Source organism: Clarias gariepinus, chromosome 18 (assembly GCF_024256425.1).
Source record: "Clarias gariepinus isolate MV-2021 ecotype Netherlands chromosome 18, CGAR_prim_01v2, whole genome shotgun sequence".
Lineage (NCBI taxonomy): Eukaryota > Metazoa > Chordata > Actinopteri > Siluriformes > Clariidae > Clarias > Clarias gariepinus.
In genome coordinates this window covers 26,596,800-26,620,386 of record NC_071117.1, presented here as the reverse complement: position 1 = coordinate 26,620,386, position 23,587 = coordinate 26,596,800, and the positions used below count along the sequence as shown (strand labels likewise).

Below are 23,587 nucleotides of genomic sequence, written 5' to 3'. Positions count from 1 at the left end.
CTGAGAAATCAATGAAATGGATGAATCAATGAGGCACTTGGAGGAATCAATACTGTAAATCATTTGCAGGAGTCAATTAGATGAAGGAAAGAATCAGTTAGATAGATAATTAGATAGGAATCAGTTAATTAGAGAGATGGTTTGAATAGATGGAAGAGCCGAGGTGGTAGATGGAGAAATTAATAAATTGTTTCCGAGGTGTTAAATTAGATGGACAAGGGAATCGGTTAGCTCTGGAGAAGGTGTGATTAGGTGCCTGGGTGAATCAGTGAGAGAAGTTGGACGACTCAGTTAGGAAGATCAAAGAGTCGATTAAATTGGTGATGGGTTTGATCAGATAAATTGAAGAATCAGTTAGGTAGAAAAATAAATCAGTTAGCATTGGAGAAGATTTGATTAGATGGATGGATAAATCAATTCCTTAGATGAAGGCATTAGTTTTGGTAGAACCAGCAGAAGAATCAATGAGATAGCTGAATGAATCAACAAAGTAAAGTATGGACTTGGGTGGGTAGATAAATCACAAGAATTTGGTACATGGAGGTATCGGTTTATTAAATGGGGGATTTGATTAGATAAATGGAAGAGTCAATTTGGTAGGAAAAAGAATTCAGTTAGCTGGAGAGAAGGTTTGGATGATGCAACCTAACCAGTCTTCTGATACGCTACAATCCACCACGTTCCTTAAGATCACAAAACTCCTGGCTTCTGGTACAGTAGTTCCCAAAATCTACAAAAGGAGGTAGAGCGTTTTCATATTTAGCTCCAAAGCTTTGGAATAGCCTTCCAGACAGTGTTCGAGGGTCAGACACAGTTTAAAAGTAGACTTAAGACTTCCATAAGTTTTCTTTTTAAATGTTTTTTTCATTTTTGTGAAGCTGCTTTGAGACAATGACCATAAATAAAATGTAATTGAATTGAATCGAATTAGTAGTAGTAGTAGTAGTGGTGGTAATGGTACTAGTCCTTCCAGCCAAAAGTTTCCTTATGAGTATTATTCAATTTCAAGTCAGGCAAAACAAAATGGTGCTGAAAAAAAACCTTACATGAATCTTTTGCTTTGGCACATCTTTAAATGTGACTGAGCACAGTTCCCATCATGCGCTGAGATGCCACTGCATGAAGCTATACATCAACTGACAACACATTCTTGTATAACTTGGAACACATGGAACAGAGCACTCTCCAGATCCTTTGGCTTTGGTATTTGTGCACTTGATAATGGAGAACTTGGCCTAATTGAGGCACCATATGCACAGTGAGACAGCTACACATGAGGCATTGGCAGAGAGAAAGATATGCACTATCCACTTGTCAGCAGATATCAGGTTTGGAATTACATTGATGAGACACAGATTAGACAGTGACAGAAGGAGATAAAGGTTTTACTTGAACTGTATCGACACCTACACACAGGTGAATAGGAACCCTGCTATGAGCGGCAGAAGGTGGAAAGATTTTGTACATCCTTTTCACCTAACACTTTGTCACTAACACTTATCTCTTTAATTGACTCCTCCATGTAGCTAACTGATTCTTCAATGAAGCTCATTGATTTCTCCGTTTAGCATGTTGATTCTTTCAGATAACTAATTGATTCCTCCATCTACCCAACTGGTATGCCTACAGTATCTTCCTAATCGATTCCTTCATTTACCTTAGTGATTACTAGAGCTACTGAACTGATTCTTTTATCTACCTCATTGATTCTTAAATGTTCCCAATTGATTCTTTGCTTTGCTAAATTGATTCATTCTTCTGTCTAACTGCTTGCTACATCTGGCCCGATGATCCCATTATCAACCCAATAGACTTTTCCATCTATCTGGGGCACTGGTGGCTCAGTGGTAGGTGTTTCGCCTGCCATGCGGAAGGCCTGGGTTTGATTCCCAGTCAGTGCCCAAACCCCAGTCACTGGATGCAGTGCCGGTCCCAAGCCCGGATAAAATGGGAGGGTTGCGTCAGGAAGGGCATACGGTGTAAAACCTGTGCCAAGTTGTAGTGTGGACTGGGTATTCCGCTGGGGCGAACCCTTGCCGTGAGCAGCTGAAAGACCAACAACAATAAGACTTTTCCATCTATCTACTCAATTCTTCCTTTTTCCATTCCCATAATTACCCTTTACCAATACTTCTCTATCTATACTATTAATGCATTCCTCTCTACCAACATGATTCTCCATTTATTTAACTGATTCATGTATCATCCTAATTTAATCTCCTATCTCATTAATCTAATTTATAACTAATTGATGCCTTAATTAACAAATTTTTATTCCTCAAGTCGGTGAATTGGCTCTTTATTTAACCTCATTAATTTCTCCATCAACCTAATTGATTCATTTATTTACTTAATTGATTCATTCATCTACCCAACTGATTCATTTATATACTCAGTTGATTCATTCATCTACACAACTGGTATTTGGTAATTGGTTTGTTCATTAAAATTTCCCGAAATTATTCTTCCTGATACCTAATTGATGTCACAGGTAAACACCAGACTCCATTTTGTTTTTCTTTGTATTTTCTTTTTGTTTTGGACTCCAAGTCCCATAATGCACTTCAGTCAGGTAATTGGAGTGCTCACCTGAACAGAGGTAGCTAATTAGTTTAGTTATAAATGGTCTGCCTAAGGTTAATTTCTTTGCATCTTTTTAAGTTTGTTTGTTGTGAATATTCTTGGTTTCTGTGTCATGCTGGGGTCCGTTCTTCGTACGTCGCTAACTCAGTTAGCTGGATTTGATTGTTGTGGATTTGTCCTGATCTTGGATTGTTTCGTTCTTCTATGCGCTTCTCGCATATCTGTAAGCTTGAACCTGCTTGGAAGCAGCTTTATTTCATGTAAACAGGATTTAGGCTGCGCTCCTGGCGGGTTATGATTGGTTGAAATGGCGAGGTCACATCTGATTGGTTAAAGACTCACGTGATAAAAGAAAAGTATCTTGCATATATATATATATATATATATATATATATATATATATATATATATATATATATATTAGAACATAAATTCATAGGTTTATTATTATCAAATATGATATTACTATTCTAATAAATCCTAGGCATGAGACAGTCATCAAGATCATTAATACACACTCTTGTGTAATGTTTATTTTGTGACACATTTATTTATTAGAGGTTCGTCATAAATATGCAAATAAATATTTATATAGGCTATAATAAAAATAAATATTTTTTATAAGAAACTTGGATGAAACTAGTTTTATTATAAAATAAACAATATAAAAGTAAACATATACATGTATTTGAAAAAAATATATATTTCTATTTTTTCATATACAACATATTTATTTTCATATTGCTTTTCTTTTATTGTCTCATGTAATTTGTAAACCATTAACTTATGAGTTCATGTTTTAATATAATATTTAATAGTGATTATGTAGGGGGGGCAATCCATGGCAGGGGGGCATTTCAGTGCATAACACGTGTTACAAAAAAAATTAGGCTTACTCTTTTTCCATTTCGTCAACCAATTGATGGGGTTGTGATAAGTGTTTCTACTGTCGATGCATATCGCCTTTTAAACCAACGCACGAACGCGCAATAATCCTAGACAACACAATCCAGCTATACTAATCAACAACAGGTGAGCTCGAGGAACCAACTTAGCCAGATCGTAATTAGCACGATGATCACATCTTAGATGTGTCAGTTCATCTCGGATGTGTCAAGCGACGTACAAAGAATGGATCCCTAGTCAGGTTTAGCTCTTTTGTTTTGCTCCTGGTTTTGTTTAGTTCTTGTTATATTTAGTTCCTGTTATGTTTAGCTTCTGGATACGCGACGTCAGGCTAGTTTCTGTTAGTTCTGGTTTGGAAGTGTTAATGTTCTGCTTTCTTTATTAAAGACTCTAAAGTATCTCCCTCTGCATATATGCCTCATTATCTAAAGCCCACGCACAGCACCCGTTACAGTTGACTCCTAATTGACAATGTAATATATAAACAAAATTAAAAAAGCTAATTTTAACATTACAGGAAATATAGAATAATGAGTGATGCTCAAAGAGCTGGTCCAAAGCAGGAACGTTCTGGAAGGAACAAAGAAAAGCACCACAAAGCACTGGAAGGCCCCAAGACAGCGTGGTTATTTAATTCATTTTTAAAGAGGACTCACTTTGTTGTATTTGAAACCATTCTCCAGATAGCGGGTATCCGAGCTCACTGAACTGTCCAGGCACACAAAACACATCACGCTGAAGCCCAGGCGGACAAATCCTCCATTATGTCTTTCTTTCCTGGACGTTTAATGGACAGATTGGGCTGTAGTTTGGGTCGTTTCTTCATGGTTCTTGACGCTGGCATTGTATGGCTTGACGGCGCTCTGGGAGCGATAAGCTCAAAGGAACAGAGCATTTGGTGTTTCAGGTGGCACAAAAATAGTTCTTTCTCCTCTCTCTGGTGTGAACTAAGGAAATTTTATTCTTTACAAAATCAAAGCATTAACTGGAGCGATTCAGCATCGAGATTACACGTCATGATTGGAATACATATATATATTGAATTAAGGAAAGGAAATCTTGTCTAAGATGCTTCTATTCAATTAAAATCTGACAACCTGAGTGATGTCAACTCCAAACCGGTCATTTTAATCCTCTGAATAAAGGCAGAAAATCAGCTGATTCCTTTGCATTAGAGACTGAACTAATAGATATGAAAGCCAGCTATCAGGCACACACTTATATACCCCCCCACCCCCCTCCCTACACAAACACACACACTATAATTCCACTCCACTTCACCATGGAACATGACTGACAGCTCTGCTTACGTTCAAGCTCAGCGAGCGCTGTTCTCCTGCTGACTTCACCACGGAAATATGAATGAAAGGGTTAGAAATGTGGAAATGTTCATCGCAAAGATGAGAAATGTTTCGGGTTTGGGAGCGCAAAAACAACATTTCTGCCTTTTACAGTATTTGCATCATATTTCAAAGTGCTTTGAGAGTATTTAATGAGGTCATGGCATGACAAAAACACGTTATCAAATAACGTTGTCAGTGCTCCAGTACTGCAGATGGAGCTGTTCGAATATAATCATTGTTTTCACAAACACATTCAAAAGATCTTGTTGCCATGCATGTGTATGACGAGATAAAGAACTGATTCTATTGTTTTATACTGCAGAGAAATTGGTGATGTACGATATTACCTGAAGGGTCACAACATTCGCCCAGCCCCTGCATGGCATCTGTCCTTCTTGCAGTTCCATTATTTTGCTTGGAAAATGGTTTGCTAGGAAGCAGGATAAAGATCGTAGCTATCCAAGGAGCCATGAAGTTGGGTGCAAAAGTTTGTAGCCCCCTTCGAAGAACAAAAATACATTTAAACATTTAGTTTACTGTTTCCTTCATTAATATTTTAATCTCTTACACTTGAAAAAAGTTTATCTGCTCTGAGAAACGTCAATAAAGTGCTTCAATTCCACAAATTGCATAAACCGCTCAAAACGTGTTAATTGGTTACAGTTATTAGGCGACTCAATCGGCTGTATGCAAATGTATTAGCGTGCAAAAAGAGATAACACAAAACTGATCTCCTAAAAGTTTGTTGTAATATTTAATTTATGTTGTGAGAAATCATATCAATTAATATATTTTAAGTGAAGGTGCTGTAGATGTTTGATATTTTTTCCCACCAAGAAATCTTCTTCTTCTTTGTCTTTCGGCTGTTCCCTTTCAGGGGTTCCCACAGCGAATCATTTGCCTCCATCTAACCCTATCCTCTGCATCCTCTTCTCTCACACCAACTAACTTCATGTCCTCTCTCACTGCATCCATAAATCTCCTCTTTGGTCTTCCTCTAGACCTCCTGCCTGGCAGTTCCAACCTCAGCATCCTTCTACCAATATATTCACAATCTCTCCTCTGAGCATGTCCAAACCACCTCAATCTGGCCTCTCTGACTTTATCTCCAAAACATCTAACGTAGGTTGTCCCTCTGATAAACTTATTCTTGATCCTATCTATCCTTGTCACTCCCAAGGAGAACCTCAACATCTTCAGCTCTGCTACCTCCAACTCTGCCTCCTGTCTATTCTTCAGTGCCACTGTCTCTAAGCCGTAGAGCATTGCTGGTCTCACCACTGTCCTGTACACCTTTCCTTTTATTCTCGCTGATACTCTTTTATCGCACAACACACCTGACACTTTTCTCCATCCATTCCAACCTGCCTGTACCCGCCTCTTCACCTCCTTTGAACACTCTCCGTTGCTGGACCGTTGACCCTAAGTACTTAAAATCCTGCACCTTCTTTACCTCTGCTCGCTGTAGCCTCACCGATCCTCCTGGGTCCCTCTCATTTACACACATGTATTCTGTCTTGCTGCGGCTAACCTTCATTCCTCTGCCTTCCAGAGCATACCTCCACCTCTCCAAATTTTCCTCCACCTGTTCCCTGCTCTCGCTACAGAGCACAATGTCATCTGCAAACATCATAGTCCATGGGGACTCCTGTCTTACCTCATCTGTCATCCTGTCCATCACCAGAGCAAACAAAAAGGGGCTTAGAGCCGATCCTTGATGCAGACCCACCTCCACCTTGAACTCTTCTGTCACACCTACAGCACATCTTACCACTGTCCTACAGCTTTCATACATGTCCTGCACTACTCTAACATACTTCTCTGCCACTCCAGACCTTCTCATGCAATACCACAGCTCCTTTCTTGGCACCCTGTCATATGCTTTCTCTAAATCTAAAAAGACACAATGCAACTCCCTGTTACCTTCTCTGTACTTCTCCGCCAGCATCCTTAAAGCAAATACTGCATCTGATGTCCTCTTTCTAGGCATGAAACCATATTGCTGCTTTCCCACCTAGAAATCAAGGGGGTGAAAAAACAAATCAAGCAAAATTAAATTTCGCGTTTAGTCGAAAAATCTGTCATTATTGACAATAAAGACGGAGGAGTATTTATGAACATAAAAATATAAATAAAATTAAATTTGTTGAATGTTAAATCTAAGAAAACATGCATTTAGTTTTTTATAAAATGTTTTTATCCACATACAGGACAATCTAACATTGTCTGGGTACTAATAAGAGTAATACGTTACTAGTATTAATTTCTTTGAAGTAAAAGTAATACATTATTATTGTTATTTTTATTTAAAGTTACTCTTACTGCGTTACTCTTGTGTTACTTTTACATAAGTAGAATTTGTTGATTGCTAATTTGAGTTTTACTTACACAAGTAAGCATGGGTAAAGCTCATAAATACTCGTCTCTACTTCACTTTCAATACAACAACATGGCCTTAAGTGTGATATTATATTACTAGTTATTAACAAAAATAATATATTACAGTAACATGTTACTTCCATCACTGGAATTTTTTGTAAAAAGTTTAGTTTCCAAGATTTTTTGTAGAATTTTACACAAAAAAGAAGAAACAGGGTTGAGTTCTTTCCTTTTTAAGAGAATTAGCAAATGCACAAAATGTATAACGTTTTATGTTTTACAATCAATACCCGAATCATTTACTTGTTTTAGTTAATAAATAAATAAATAACTGTCGCCTTGCGTCTTCTGGTGAGTTTCCTCTCGGGTCTCCGATTTTCTCCCACAATCCAAAGACATGCAGTTTATCTGATTGGTGCTCCTTAAACTGCATGTAATGTTTGAATGTGTGTGTGCATATGTGTGTGTGTGTGTGTGTGTGTGCCCTGCAATGGATTGGCATCCTGTCCAGGTTGTACCCTGCCCTAAGTTTTGTATTCCCTGCCACCGGGAATAGACCCCCCCGCCCCGTGTCCGTATAGCGGTATAGACATTGAGTGAGCGATAGTGATGTATAAATAAATAGGAATTAGCTGAGAAAAGATACTGTACTTTAGGTAACTGGGTTGCGTTTGTAATAAAAGAAGAAGAGAATGTACTTTTCATCTTCTTGTGATCTTCAGGAAATTTGGAAACGACATCACTTCATGTTTTAAATAAGTAAGCCCCAAATAAGCTTCCCAACCCATGACAGCTTTGGTTCTGGGATTTGACGGTCTGTGCTGGTCCTATAGGTCTCCCCAAACATCTGCGTCTCTTTTTCCTAAAGCGGTCAGATCCCAGATGTGCAGGTTCATCTGTATGCTAGCAGGATTCTCTCATACTGTGTAGCATCCATAACTACAGGAACATATATGAATAAATTATGATTTAGTGCTTTTTATACAGGAGCAATTCTAGGACATTTGTTTATTTAATCAGTTATAAAAACTACAGTGTAAATAAAACACAGACACTAGGTTTTATGTTTTATAAAAGTTATTTTTAAACATTCTTTTTTTTGTACCAATTTTACCTTCATCTTTTAAAATTTGTAAAATTATGCAAAATTAATGAACAGTACGAGTTATTTTTTTAACATGTTGAGCAAAAAAATTGTAAAAACAACCCTTATAATTTCTTTTGTAATAACAAATTATTTCAGACCAATTACAAAAATATATATCTATATATACTCAGCAAAAAAAGAAACGTCCTCTGACTTTCAACTGTTTTTACTTTCAGTAAACTTAATGTGTAAATATTTGTATGAACACTAAAAGAGTCAACACCATAAGACATAAACTAAAAATGTTTCCCAATGTGTCCCTGAATGAAGGGAGGCTCAAAATCAAAAGTACCAGTCAGTATCTGGTGGCCACCAGCTGCTTGAAGTACTGCAGTGCATCTCCTCCTCATGGACTGCCTATTGCGGACAGTCTGAGCACTGATGGAGGGATTGTGTGTTCCTGGTGTGACTCGGGCAGTTGTTGTGGCCATCCTGTACCTGTCACGCAGGTGTGATATTCGGATGTACCGATCCTGTGCAGGTGTTGTTACACGTGGTCTTCCACTGCGAGGATGATCAGCTGTCCTTCCCGTCTCCCTGTAGCGCCGTCTTAGGCGTCTCACGGTGCGGACATGGCGATTTATCGCCCTAGCCACATCAGCGGTCCTCATGCCTCCCTGAAGTATGCCTAATGCACGTTCACGCAGATGAGCAGGGACCCTGGGCATCTTTTTTTTGTGTTTTTCACAGTCGGTAGACAAGTCTCTTTAGTGTCCTGCGTTTTTAGAACTGTGACCTTAAATGCCTACTTTCTGTAAGCTGTTAAGGTCTTAACGCCCATTCCACAGGTGCATGTTAATTAATTGATTATGGTTAATTGAACATGCATGGAAAACATTGTTTAAACCCTTTACAATGAAGATCTGTAAAGTTATTTGGATTTTTACAACATTATTGTTGAAATACACAGTCCTGAAAAAGGAACATTTCTTTTTTTGCTGATATATATATATATATATTTTTTTGATGATATATATATATATATATATATATATATATATATATATATATATATATATATATATATATTTTTTTTTTTTTTAAATGGAAATTATATAAAAAAATATTTTAATTTATATTACTGTTCAGTTCACACACAACTGAAAATTAAATAAATTAATGGGCAATTTAATCGTCTATTAAATTTTTACATTACCAAACTCCACACACAGACCCGAGGCTGGAACCGAACCCTAGTAGTGCCAACCACTACACCACTTTACCGCCTCGATCAGAATAAAATGTATGTTTTGAACGACTCACTTCGGTTACTCTCATGCAGCTCGACTCAACAACTTTTTGACTGGCGTGAGCGTCTGACTGATCATTGTGTTCCCCCACAACTTCTTCTTTTCTTTCTCTTTTTGCCCCAGATGGTTTTGGCACCAATATATTTCATTCAAATGGTAATAAAGAGTCGTGATTAGCCCGAGGTTATTCAGACTTTCATGTTAGATCGGTTTTGAAAGGTTGAAAGGATGAATGAACTCGGGGCTAATCACACCGCTTTGATGAGCTGCTATTAGCCGAAATTGCTCATTTGTATAAAATGGCGAAGTACATGTTGTAAAACTGTGGACCGGTCCTCGCGGATTTAAATCCGTGATTATACATTCCGAGTCAGGGCCAAATTTATATTCAAAAACGCAGCGGACCTTGAACACACCGTGATATTTAATAGCGCAAGCTTGAAGGTCATTTGTAGCTTTATTTTATTTTGCACGTTTATAAGACATTAGCTTTTAAGATGCATATTTATTTTTTTTGTTTTTAGGAGACATGTTTTGCTTGGAGTAATTAATTTCAAAATTTGGTGTACACATTGTACCATCTATGTTTAGCTAAAGTTTACATTGAGAGTTGTTGATCAAAGATTTAACACTTACAGTTAATTCTAAACTGTCAAGTATAAATCGAGCAAGCTACTGTACTTTGCAGTTATATTAAATTAAAGGTCCCATATTTTACAATTACTTTAGCAGGTTAACACAGGTCTCATAAAGGTCATTTAAAATATGTGTGTTAAGTCTCTAGCTAAAACACCCTATAACCCATGCTCGCTCACTTACTTACTCACTCACTCATCATCACATAGTATACCGCTTAATCCTTTATTCAGGGTCGCGGGGGTCTGGGGCCTATCCCAGGAGACTTCCAGGGCATGAGGTGGGGTACACCCTGGACGGGGTGCCGATCCATCACGGAGCATTTTGCGAATGCCAATTAGTCTAATCTGCATGTCTTTGGACATGGAAACCATCAGGAAACCCACCAAGCATGAGGAGAACATGCAAACTCCATGCACACAAAGGCAGGAATCAAACCTGCCTGGGAATTGAACCCGGACTCTGGAGGAACAAGGTGACAGTGCTAACTAAAAAAAAGAGGGGCTCTTTTTCTTTTCTTATATGATGTCACAATAGGGGAAAACAAATTGCTGTAATCACTTAGAGAAACAATTAGCTGGGTTGTTGTGTGTGTGGGTGTGTGTGTGTTAGCTTATGTGTTTTTACTGTATATTACAATGCTCTTGGATTCTTTAGTTCTCTTCTGATACTAGTGGTCCGAAAGTGTTGATTTATGTACTATGACAACACCTCAAACTGCAGATCAAAGGTTTATATTATATGATGATTTCTTTTCGGACATTTTTAAACGAGTAAAATCCAAAATCCGTAGCACAGCGCCACTGTATCTGTGAAAGTAAAATAATAAATAAATAAATAAATAAATAAAAACCCTCTTCAGCTTGACCTTTGCTCTCTCCTCATGCTGTCTGTCTGCTAAACATTTTGAGTGAATAAACGGTTGGGATTTCATTTAGCGTTACGTGTGCTGAATTATGCTAGGTTCCTGATTGCAGCGCGTCATGATGTGCGAATCATGTTTCTGTGCATTTAATAGCAACAACTTTTTTTTTTCCTCCTCCATTACGTGTTGGCTGATAAATAATCAGGGAGCCCTTGGCAACACAAATTATTTCTATTGGTATTATAATTTAGGAGCTGTTTAATGCTCAGACATGAGACGCCAAGCAAACCTGAGCGCATCACCTCAGCAATTTCGTACCACGGTAAATAACCAGTGGGGAACCATTTTTGGAAAAGAGATGAACATTTTCCAATGTTGCCTTCAAAATCATTCTTATGCTTATCATGTCTTGGAAAAGGTAATATTTTTTTTTCTTCGAATTCCCGCTGTGATCCAGATCTTCCCCGTATATACAGTATGTACTGGTGGCCTGGGGGAAAAACATGAAAATCTAGACATTTTCTACACTATTCTGAAAGGTTTTTCTGAACCAAAGCATGTTTAAAAAAAATGTATATGGAAATGTACTCACTAGACATCCACAGCTCAGCAGCATAGCCCTGATACTCAAATTCCCAAAAGGAAAGAAAGAGAGAGAGAGAGAGAGAGAGAGAGAGAGAGAAAGAGAGAGAGCCAAAAGTTGCTCAGCAAACATACAGTTCAAGGTTCTCTAGTCTGATGAGACCATACAGTAATTGAACTTTTTGATCCTTGGACATAGCTATATATGGCATATGTGAACACTCCAAATGAACTCAGACCCCTCTAGAACTAAGAACAGAACTAAGACCAACTTGGGCCATCACCGAAAACAATTAAATAAAACCTAAATTGAAGATCTTTATTATGTTTCTATTATAAAGCATGGTGGTGGTAGCATCACATGATTGTAATTGTGTTAAAACCATCTGCATTTTAGTTGCATTTAGTCTCTTATTGACTTAGATGACTGAGTTTCTTTCAGACAGTAAAGGTCTTTTCCCAAGGGCCCAACAGCAACAACATGGGGGTACTAGAGTTTGAACCCGGGACCCTACAATCAATAGTCCAACACAAGAACCACTATGCTACCCCTATAACTCATATAAGGTTCATCCAACAGGAGGTGCACTTAGCATTATTAACTTGTTCTGCGGACATTTGCAAAAAGAGCAAAATGTTTTAATAAATTTTATTTTGATAAACTAGCGAGGTCTTAGTATGTGAGTACTGTAGTACTTATATGCTTTGTCTGCCAAGCGTCATGTGATCACGACTGAGCCAATGGTTCTTGTCTCTTAATACATACTATGGAATAGTTCACAGGGGTGAATTCTTGTGCCACCCCCTGTTTTAAGTAAATGAGGTCACTTTGTTATTATTATTAATAATAATATTATTATTATTATTAGTAGTAGTAGTATATTCCCTCACTCACTCACTCATTGTCCATACCACTTTATCCTGTATTCAGGGTTACATGGGGTCTGGAGGCTATTCCAGGAGTCTTAGGGCACGAGGCGGTGTACACCCTGGACAGGGTGCCATCTATCACAGGGTACCCACACACACATACACTCACTCCCACACACTCTTTCACACACTACGGGAATGCCTATTAGCCTAATCTGCAGGTCTTTGGACTGTGGGAATAAACCCGAGTACCTGGAGGAAACCCGCCAAGCATGGGGAGAACATGCAAACTCCATGGACACAGAGAGCCTGGCTATTATTATATTATTTATTTAAAAGAAAATTCAAAGCTGTGATGTGGATCAAACATTTCTCAGTGTTTTGTTTCTATTTTTATTGTGGCTGATGCAGAATTTGATTTACGTTCTGGATACTACACTTCATTGCAGTTGGCACAGTTCATTTCCGAGGCCATCACATGGGGCGATGTAGTTGATCTGGGCCAATTGACACACACACACACACGCACAAACACACTCACACTTTACAAAAGCACAATAAAGACCTGTATTTGATCAAACATACATACGCTTTTATGAGTAATAATATTAATGCTGGTCTATGTCTTAGTAAGCCAGAAATCTCTTCATACATTTTCATATTTTGTAAGAGAAAGTCAAAAAATTGCAATAAAAGAGCTTAGTGGTGGATTATTTGCTCAATTTATTCCTCCACATGCTTCTTCGATCGCATAATTAGTCCTGAACACTGAAATAATTTTGTTGATTTTTATATTTTCTTTTCTCCCCAGACTTTCTGCGACCTCTTTTATTAATAAGAATAGGGTCTGGTTCTTGTGTGATCTTCCATAAATGTCACTCTGTCCCCTTATTTACGTCTCTCTTCTGACCATTGAAGATAATTATTATTGATTCATGCAATAATAAGTAGAGGTGCATTTGTATGATTAAAGCCATCCTGGACCCATTTGTTTGCATCAAGGTTGTAGAAGCCATTGATTCATAAAGATGGTGTCTTTCATAAGGAACCGGAACCAAGACACACGCACACAGAAAGAGAGGGGGCTGGACAAGGCCTTTAATCCAAAACATCCTGGAAACTTTACGTATTAGGGCTGAACAACAGTACTTTAATGCGGGTACAAATAGGCTGGCAGAGCTAAGTGCCCGGAAGATAAAAAGACATCATTATACGGTTCCTTTTTTTTCCACTTTAGATTCTTTTCTGATAACAAAATAATTGGAATTTTGTATGACCACATTTATCCAAGATACTGTAGGAGCTAGAAGTTTTCTAGGACTTCTAAAATAATAATAATAATAATAATAATAATAAAGAAATACAAAAAACCTTGGTACAAGAAATACACAAACAACCTTGGTTCTCTGTCTGGTCATCCTCTGATACTGAAAATATTCATGCAGCAATAATGTGAAATTTTCTTTCTTTATCAAAAGGCTTTACTATTAATCCTTGGTGCAGTTCCCAATTCTGACCACTAGGTGATCCATCCATTCATTCATTCATTTATTCATTCATTTTCTTTACTGTTTATTCTTGGTCACAGGTAGCCTGGAGACTTGCATGAGACTGGGTACACACTGCACGTGGTGCCAGTCCATTGCCAGGCACACACACACACACTACAATTTGGGAACGCCAATCAGCACCGATAATTTAGGTTCATGTCTTTGGGAGGGAACCCACAAAGCACGGCAAGAACATGCAAACTCCATGTACACAGACTTATAGTGGGAATCGAACCCTGGACTCTGGGGCTGCGTTTAGGCCATCGTGCCACCTTAGTTGATCTATATAGTCACAATTTTTATGACTGTCCATCAAGTCACTGCTGGAGATGGGATCTTGCAGCTTGTTAGCTAATTAGTTAACTTCTTTTTTTTTTTTTGGGTTTATTTCCTTTTCCAATCAGTGGTTGGCTGAAATAACAAACAAACAGCCCTTTTGCACAAGGTTTCCATTACGCAACAGGAATTTTTTAAGAACGTGAGGTTCTCCAGTGCTGGAATTAGACAGATAGACAACATGATTGTAGCTATATTTTTAAGTAAACAATTTCAGTGCTTTGATATTCACCATACTGTATCTAGCTAGCTCACTCTTAAGCTTACCTGAGTTACTCTTACTGTAGGTTTGTTTTGATTCGGCAGAGATGCGGCACTGTTGTGAAATGCTGTTGTGTGTATAGTGGGACTTCAGCAACCTGTAGTGCCAATGCTGCTTGGCATCTAAAGAAAGAATAGATCTTTTGAAGGCAGTCATGTACCATACCAGTCTCTACTCCCTCCTTTATTCCTATTATCACGCTGTAGCTTTTCCATTTTTTGCCCGTATGACTGTTAGACCGCTTTGGCACCTACTCATATTGACTTTCCCGCTCCGTTGTTATGAATAGCGGTTCATGGCTTTGGTGTAGTCCGATAGACGCATCGATGGGATGCAGCGAGGATGGCTGCCAGTTGGCACATGGGAGAAAGTAGTAGGAGAAAACACATTAAAACAGTGCTGTATGTAAGCGTGTGGTGCTCAGATGGGGTTTTGTCTCTCTCTCTCTCTCTTTCTCTACATAGTAGCGCTGATGAGTGCGTTGGTGCTAGGATGGAATTGATCTTGACACATGCGCACATATTCACACACTCTCTTGCGCTCTGCTGTAGGCCAACTGATCGAGCAGATGGTTCTGGCCAGCCGGAGGAAGATGTGTGGTGCATGGAAAGAAGTGTGTTTAATTAAATGTCACGTCAAGCAGGGAAGAATTTTAGAGAGTGTGAAGGCCTCGGGCCAAATTTTTTTTTTTCTTTTTTTTTGATGAATGTGTAATAACTGTTAAATAAAACACTATTTTCCAGTAACAGCAACATTTCTAGCGATTTATACCCTTTTACACCCTCTTGTTCCAAAACAAATTGGAAGAAAAAATATTTAAAGGAAAATTTTATTACAAAACAAACTTGAATTCCTTTATAGCTGTATTTAATGGTGTGGAACATCCAACTGTAAATGTTCGTTCAGTAAAGGCTATCAGAGTCAGGCAGTTTACATGTGATTGTGTTAGTTCCACTAAATTAGTCGCTCATTTAAAATAAATGTTAATTAGACTGGGCGGCATGGTGGCGTAGTGGTAAGCACTTTCGACTTTGCACCTCCAGGGTCCAGGTTTGATTCCTGTCTTTGTGTGTATGGAGTTTGGATGTTCTCCCCATGCTTGGTGGGTTTCCTCCAGGTAGTCCAGTTTCCTCCCACAGTCCAAAGACACATCCATTAGGTTAAAATTGCCCATAGTGTGTGAATGAGTGAGTGAGTGAGCATATATGTGTGTGTATCCAGCGACACGTCCAGGCCGTACCTCCGCCTCGTGCCCTAAGCCTCCTGGGATAGGCTTCAGGCCCCCCAGCAGCCCTGTCTACAGGATAAATCAGTTTAGAGTAAGTGAGTGAGTTAATAAGACTGAAATTATATTCAATTGAACTTCTCAAACTTGGACTGGCAGACTCAGATATGCAGTTGTTAGTTGAGGTACTTCGGATGTATAAATCAGTCAGATTCAGAAATCGGCCTACGCACTCAGCGCATGCTCCGCAGTTCCCAGCCGGGCTATGACCAGGAAGTTAATCAAAAACTTTAAAACATACGCAAGTTGCATTTTTAGGTTGTCCATGTTTTTACCAATTTCACCAGTTTTCTTCTAGTCAACTTATTTGTCGATTGTTTTGGGTTGTGATGTGATAGGTCAACCAGAAATATAATACTAACAAGCTGAAGGAGGGCATATCACCATCTATCGTAGCAGAGTCGGACTTACTCTAGTCAATATATCAATTCCCCTGTTGTGCTTGTATAATAGGACAAGGTCAGTAGTCCAAACATAGTGTGACTTAACTGTGCATGTACAGTAAAAACTGTTTCTGTGTTGACCAGTATGGAAATAATTTTACATTTTGATCAAATCCTTTTGTCTTTTGAAGTGTGTGAGGGCACCGATAACAAGCTCAGCACCCTGTCAGATCTGGACCAGCACTACTACACCCTGCGCAAGTCCTACGAGAACTGTGAGGTGATAATGGGAAACCTGGAGATCACCAGTATCGAGCGGAACCGCAACCTCAACTTTCTCAAGGTGAAGCACATCAATGTCAACTTTATCCCTGAATGCTTAACCCTAAACTCTGGACCTTAAACTTACTCAGTTCTTTGCTCAAATCCTGAACCATAAACCAAACCTCAACTTTCTCCATGTGACTCACAACAACATTAACCTTTCCCCTTTACCCAATTCCCTGAATCTTAAACCTTAGCTTTACTAAGTCACACCAACATTGACCTTTACACCAATTCCTAAACTGTAAACCTAATAAACCAAAAATTCAACTTTCTCAAAAAGGGTCATAGTGATGCTTAATGCTGAACAGACAACCTCTTAAAGGCGAAACATTCAAATTAAGTCTTTATTTGTCACAGATACTGTGGTTAAGGGCCCAACAGTGGCAGATTGCTGAAGCTGGAGCTTGAACTACCCATCTTCTGATCAGGGACCTAGAGCCTTAACCCACTGAGCAGCTCCAACCTTGCCAGCAAAAACAAAAAATGCAGAACAATTAAATTTTTAATCCTTGCATCAATTCTAAAATTATTAGCTTGGTGGTGGCTCAGTGTGTTAAGACTCAGTTACTGATCGTAAGGGTCGGCGGTTCGAGCCCCTCGCTCCGTCAGATTGCTGCTGTTGGGCCCTTGAGCAAGGCCCTTAACCCTGTCTCCTCCAGGGGTGCCGTATAATGGCTGACACTTTGCTCTAACTCCAGCCTTCTAACATTACTCTCAAACATAATCAGCTTCACCTTGAACCCTGGGATCTAAATTTTTAAATGTCCTGAGGATCACTTTGACCTGTAGACAACACAGAGTGCCCATTAACTTTAGTCTCTTTGTGGAAACGATATTTCTAAACATTAAACTTTTTCCATTTATTTCTGGATGCTACATATAATCTAATTCTAACAAATAAACTGATTAAAAACATCAAGGACACGCAATGCCATTAAAATGCAACAAGATAGATTAAAATTACTTTATTCTTTAATTAATAAGAAAGGTTTCGCTAACTTAATAGTACTTTGTTAAGCAATTAAATGTTATAATGATAGTAATATGGGATGGAGAACTTTCTGTCTAAATCATCTTCAAAAGACATGATAGATCGGAGTTACTTCAGAGCGTGACCAGATAATTAAGGTTGTCATCTGTTCCAGAGGTAAAATAATGACCATTTTAGAAAGTTTCTTACAAAGGTACAAAAGGGGATTTGAATCAAAGCATGATGGTAACGGTCGGCCATCTTTAACAGAGCATGACCCACTTTGGCTGTCCTTCAGGATTTCGACTGAGCCTGAAACACAGACTGCTGTTTGAGAAGCAATGTTTGTATTCCTGTCATGAGCCCAAGAAGCGGTCGCAGCTTCACAGCGGCACTGATGACGAGGCTAGAGCACGAGTCTGTTAAAGTGAGTGCAGTTGGGTCATTAAGAAACGTAAGAAGTTAGGCTAATTTGTAGAACAATCTGAAGTCTAGATTTTGGTTTATACATGAACCAGAATGTTTGTATACCACCACAATGTGGTATGTTTCTTATTGATTTCTTACTAATGATACTGTTAGAATAGAATAATAAAGGTTTTTATGTAATTTAGAATATTTTGTTTTGCTATATATTTTTTTACATACTGTAGTTAAAATCTCTTGTTAATGTAATTATACAGTACATGCAGCTAAGCACCCATTAAATTCTTCTACATCAATCAGCCATAACGTAACAACGCCAAAGGTGTATTGTATAGGTTCCCCTTGTGGTGTGGCACTGGGACCCGACTCCACAAGAGCTCTGGGGTGTGCTGCTGTGTCTGGCACCAGTATATTGGCAGCAGATCCTTTGGGGTGCTGTGGATAGTGGGGTGGGGCCTCCGAGGATTGGACTTGTTCGTGGGTTGCACTTGTTTGGCTCATCCCGTGGGTACTCGATTGGATTTGGATCTGGAAAGGTTGGAGTTAGGGTTGGCAGCCTTGTACTGTTTGCTTACTGGGCTATATAGAGGCAGGCTGTGTTGCACTGGCAGTTCTGGTGCCTTTGTTTCATGGCCAGCATCCTGTGAGACTTTTCTGTGGGATCAGACCAGACGGACTGACCTTTGCTTTCTCTCAGGCATTAATGAGCCTTAGGTGCCCATGATTCTGTCTACTGGTGTATCATTTATAATCAATGTTAAGTTGTTGATCAGTGTATACTGTATATTCTTTTTTAAACTTTATTTTTAGAGTTAGTGGCTGGATTTTCACCCTTCCAAGACTTTACACAAACTTCCTCAAACCACTTTTTTTTGAATAGCCACGCTTTTGATACTGTTGGCTGTTTCAAAATCAAAGTGGCTTTCATCATAAAATACCCTCTAATGTCCCTTTGCTGTTTTTTCCCCTCTCACAGCAAAAAAAAAAAAAGGCTCTCATCTTGCTTTACTTAAAGAGTCATTTGAGATTCGTTTTGAATCCGGTCACAACACGATGAATTTTGTAAGAGGCGCTTCTCCGAGCAGCTGTAATTAGTGTGCCTTTATATGAGCTCACGGTCAGATGTGTAACTCGAATGCTAAGCTGATTTCCGCGGATACGTAGCAAAACTGTTGATTAGTTTAACAACATTCAGAGATTGACGCTGCCCTGAGAATCCTCTGAATTGACTCAGCTCAAACTAGAGACTGATTGAATGTGGCAGCCTTGGTCAAGGTGGAGTCTTTCTTTAAACCGATTTTTATGCCAAGCGACCTCTTTCAGCTAAGCAACTGACGTTAGGGTCCTGGCTCTAGTTAGCTAACTATCCCAAAAGTGCTGTTCAGGGCTTTTTGGTTCTAAAGACATTTCACCTCTCATTCGAAAGGCTTTATCACTTCTAACTAACTGTCTTGGAGAGGCAGGTCTATATCGTAAACGTTGTGGAGTCGTTGACACGTTAATGGAGATCCTGTGAGATCTTGTATGAGTTATGTGTGTGTTGGAAGGGCCACCTGACCCTAATGACAGGGCAAAATTAATTCTGATGACTGTAATGACACACATGGGTGAAACTACAAAAAGTTGGCTAAGGTAGAACAAAACTCCATGTGCCAAATGTTTTGAGCATCATCAATTGCTTCAGGACTAGTCAAGAGATTTTATTTTCCCAACTATTAATCATGTATTGGTAATCATCTAATTTTACAATATAAGAATATTAAGCTAAATTTTTTAACATTACAAACTAAGAGGAATTTGCAGGCTAATCCATCGACCTTGTAATACACTGCAATATTAGCAAGTTAAAATTTCTTGAATATAGCTACAATAAAAAGAAATAAGATTACAGATAACCAAATTTAAGATTATTAAGCTTATTACTAATTAAATTCTCAGTGCCATTTACTTCATTACTGTCCACCACTGGTTCTTAGTACCTAAAGACGTTCTGGCTTGGTGTACAGGAAAAGCTACCTTAATGAGAATAAGGACAGATTGTTTAATTTTTTTTTCTTCACAATAAAAAAATAGAAAAAAAAATAATTGTATTGTACATTACATCAACATTATATTAATGAAAATAAGCCAAATACTGTACATGTTTGACATAAGTAAATCAGATTTAACATAAGCATAGCACTGACACACACTTTTGGGTGTGTCTGTTGAGATTATAAATAACTTGAAAATGTTTTTTTTTTTTTTGCCATTTATAGATCACATGCCAATATGGCGAACGCGCAACAGGCTGAAACAGTCAATGTGGCATTTAGTAGTAGTTTCAGTTTACAATCACAAAATAAAATATGTTTTACACTCACACACACACACACACGTGGTCATAGTGTTATATTAAACAGTACACGCGTGCATGGTTGATAATTATACCAGTAATAAACACGCACTAAGACCCAGTAGGGGAGACGATTACCCACAATTCCACAGCACAAGAGAAAAAAACATTGCTTAGTTGTGATTATGTGACGCTTGGCATCAAAACAAGAAGCGCATGCATGCTACAGTACTGTACTTGATACTCGGTACTTGTAAACCAAGACTTGCTCGTTTTTTAAGACACAATTTATTAAAAATCTTTGCTTGTCTTGCAGAACACTCGCAAACTGTGTTACTCACATTCCGAGGTTCCACTGTACAGATAATTAAATTCATAATAATCACCCCCTGCCTGGAAGACTTTAGTAATATGATTGAGCCCCCATCTTCTCCGCATGAACCTGAAATGCTTGGTGTGATAGCAGAAAACTAAATCATGTGCATTAGTGAAATTTTTTAATGTTTAAATGATGGTCACTGATACACAAAAAACATTCACTTTAAATTCAAACAGAATTTTTGCCGAACAGCTGGATTACTTGTTCATTGAAAGTTTTTATAATATAACGTCTTAGAACTCTTGAGGTTTATGCACCTCATCTGTTCACGATTGTTATGAACATGAAGCATGTGACCTGTTTTTTTTTTTTTTTTTTTTTAATTGTTATGCAGACAAGCTATATCCAACGAGGTTATTTTCATGCAGAACCCACTCGAATTTGACACGACCCAACCTCTTACTTGATAATTACAGGAGCTGTAAGGTATAATCTGACTAATTACAGCCCACGTTGTTCGAATTTCCTGGTGCATTGTGCGGCGTGTCAGGGAATTGTAGTCGTCGCCTATTCTCTCTGACAAAAGTTTTTCATCGGTAGTTATGGCATGGAACTTTTTTTTTTTTTTGGTGTGTGTGTGTGTGTTCAACTTTTCTTTGCAAATATTAGTGGGCACACACTGAATGTGTTTATGATCAATACATTTTTATCTCAGTTTTTTTTTGACAATTCTAAAATGAGGTATGAATGTACTATACTACTGTGGGTAGAGTGAACACAAATAATGAGTACGAGTATAAAAACAGTCCTTGAAGGCGTGGTGTTACGACTAATAACTAGAGTAGATTATTTCAATTACACAATCACACAAACAGATCTTTTACATGCTACTTACTGTATAAACAGCTGTTTCCTATTATAAATATCTCTGACTCTGTAGACTCCTTCCAGAAAAGTTTACTTGATGTCTTTGTTATTTCCTGTATTCACTGTTCCTCTTGTGTTCCTACAGTCAATCCGTGAGGTGACTGGTTACGTCCTGGTGGCTCTGAACCAGTTCGACTATCTGCCTCTGGAGAACCTGCGCATCATCCGCGGTGCCAAGCTGTACGAAGGCCGTTACGCTCTGGCCATCTTCCTTAACTACAGGAGAGACGAATACGCCGGACTGCGTCAACTCGGACTCAACAACCTCACAGGTACTCGTTCCTGTAGTTCCCTGCATTTCCTCTTTTTTTGTATTTTGTGTATACACAATCTGTTGTCGAATTTAACAGTTCAGGCCAATGATGAGGATCTTTTATGGAAAGGAAATACTTTCTAGTGATGTTTAGACACTCACACAGTCTCCAGTGTGAATAATAATAATAATAATTCTATGCTTTTTGTGCTATATTTATTTTTGTATTAAACAAGCCAATTAGTTTCTCCCATGTGACCTCATAGAAGAAACTACTGTATGTTACCCTTGGTTAGTCTGAAGGGGTGGGGCTCAGCAGGAGTTCATTTGCATAGTCAATAGGGATGGGAATCACCAGGGACCAGCTGGTACCATATTATCACGGTATCCAGGTGCCGAGTATCAATCTGTATAGCAATTCTGTTTTATGAAAATCCTGATTCGATAATAATTATTTTGTTGATTAATCAGGCAACCTGATGCTGCTGGGTTGCCACTGTTGGACCCTTACACAAGATCCTTCACCAGTGAGTGCTTAGCTACAATTGGGCAACCTGACTCTGTAATTATCTGCCACAGAAGCAATGGATATATCAGTCACCTGATGTGCCGAGGAGCATGTTGACAGGCCCACACACCTGCAGGATTATAGCGGAACAGCAATGTTTTACCAGCTCGAAGGCAAAAGTATGAAAAATGAAAAAATATATTTTAAAAAATCGATTTTGGAGTCAGCATGGCGATACTTGAGTTGTCACACGAAATAAATGTAACAGAATCAATTTTTTTCTCATCTCCAATAGAAAACTAAATGTACGGTATGTAGTAGTGAGGAGTGAAGTGAAGGGAAATTGAGATATGAAAATGAATGATCTCGGCTGGAGCATCAACACATACACTTTGATGGAGTTCTGAGACCGGTCATATGTTAAGGAAATAGTAAAATATGGGACCTTTAAGAGCCCCAGAGACCTACAGTATATGTGCTGAAAATAACGTTTCATACTGTAAAACAGCACGTATCTACAGTATGTAAAGGTCTGTGGGAAAGCAAATAAAAATGCCTTGACTTTTTAATGAAAAACTACATAATGTGGCACAACCTTTACCACATACAGTGACAGTCCTAACAGAATGCTTTAACAGCTGCTTTCAGTATCGGGATGCAGTTTCTAACATGCAGGACTGACATTTCCACCATTTCCAACTTTTAAAGGAGTTTCTCTCACTCACTTGGAAAACATTTGAAAGAAATTAGGAGTAGGATGCCGACTGTAATGAGCTCACCAGGATGTGTCTAGTGAGTCAGTCTACAGTATACAGGTATTTTCCAATGGATTAGGTCTAACTCGTAGCGAAGTCAAAATTCAAAATTATAAACTAACAAATGGAAATCCCGACCCTAGGAAAAGCAAAAATCTGGAAAACAAGCTAGATAAGATTAGCATTATTCCCACACACACAGAGAGAGGTGTTCACTTCGGCGCTAACAAGACAAAACTGCAGAACTCAGAGGTGAGCTATAGTGGCAGTGAAGAAGCACACAAGAGTCTCCGGTATTAATCCACAGATTTTTAGCCCTTTGCTTAAATCCTGCTCATTTCTGGTGTCCATGTTAGTTGCTATCTTTTAAACAAAAAAAACAAAAAAACA

At 38.5% G+C, this 23,587-nt stretch overlaps 1 protein-coding gene across 1 annotated transcript in view; it reads left to right on the top strand.

Moving 5' to 3' along the window:
- LOC128506441 (receptor tyrosine-protein kinase erbB-4-like) overlaps positions 1-23,587 on the top strand; it is a 110,532-nt gene that overhangs the window by 55,956 nt on the left and 30,989 nt on the right. The window contains exons 2-3 of the mRNA XM_053476872.1: positions 16,569-16,720; positions 21,767-21,953. Coding sequence (XP_053332847.1) covers positions 16,569-16,720; positions 21,767-21,953 — 339 coding nt within the window. The remainder of the gene's footprint in view (positions 1-16,568; positions 16,721-21,766; positions 21,954-23,587) is intronic.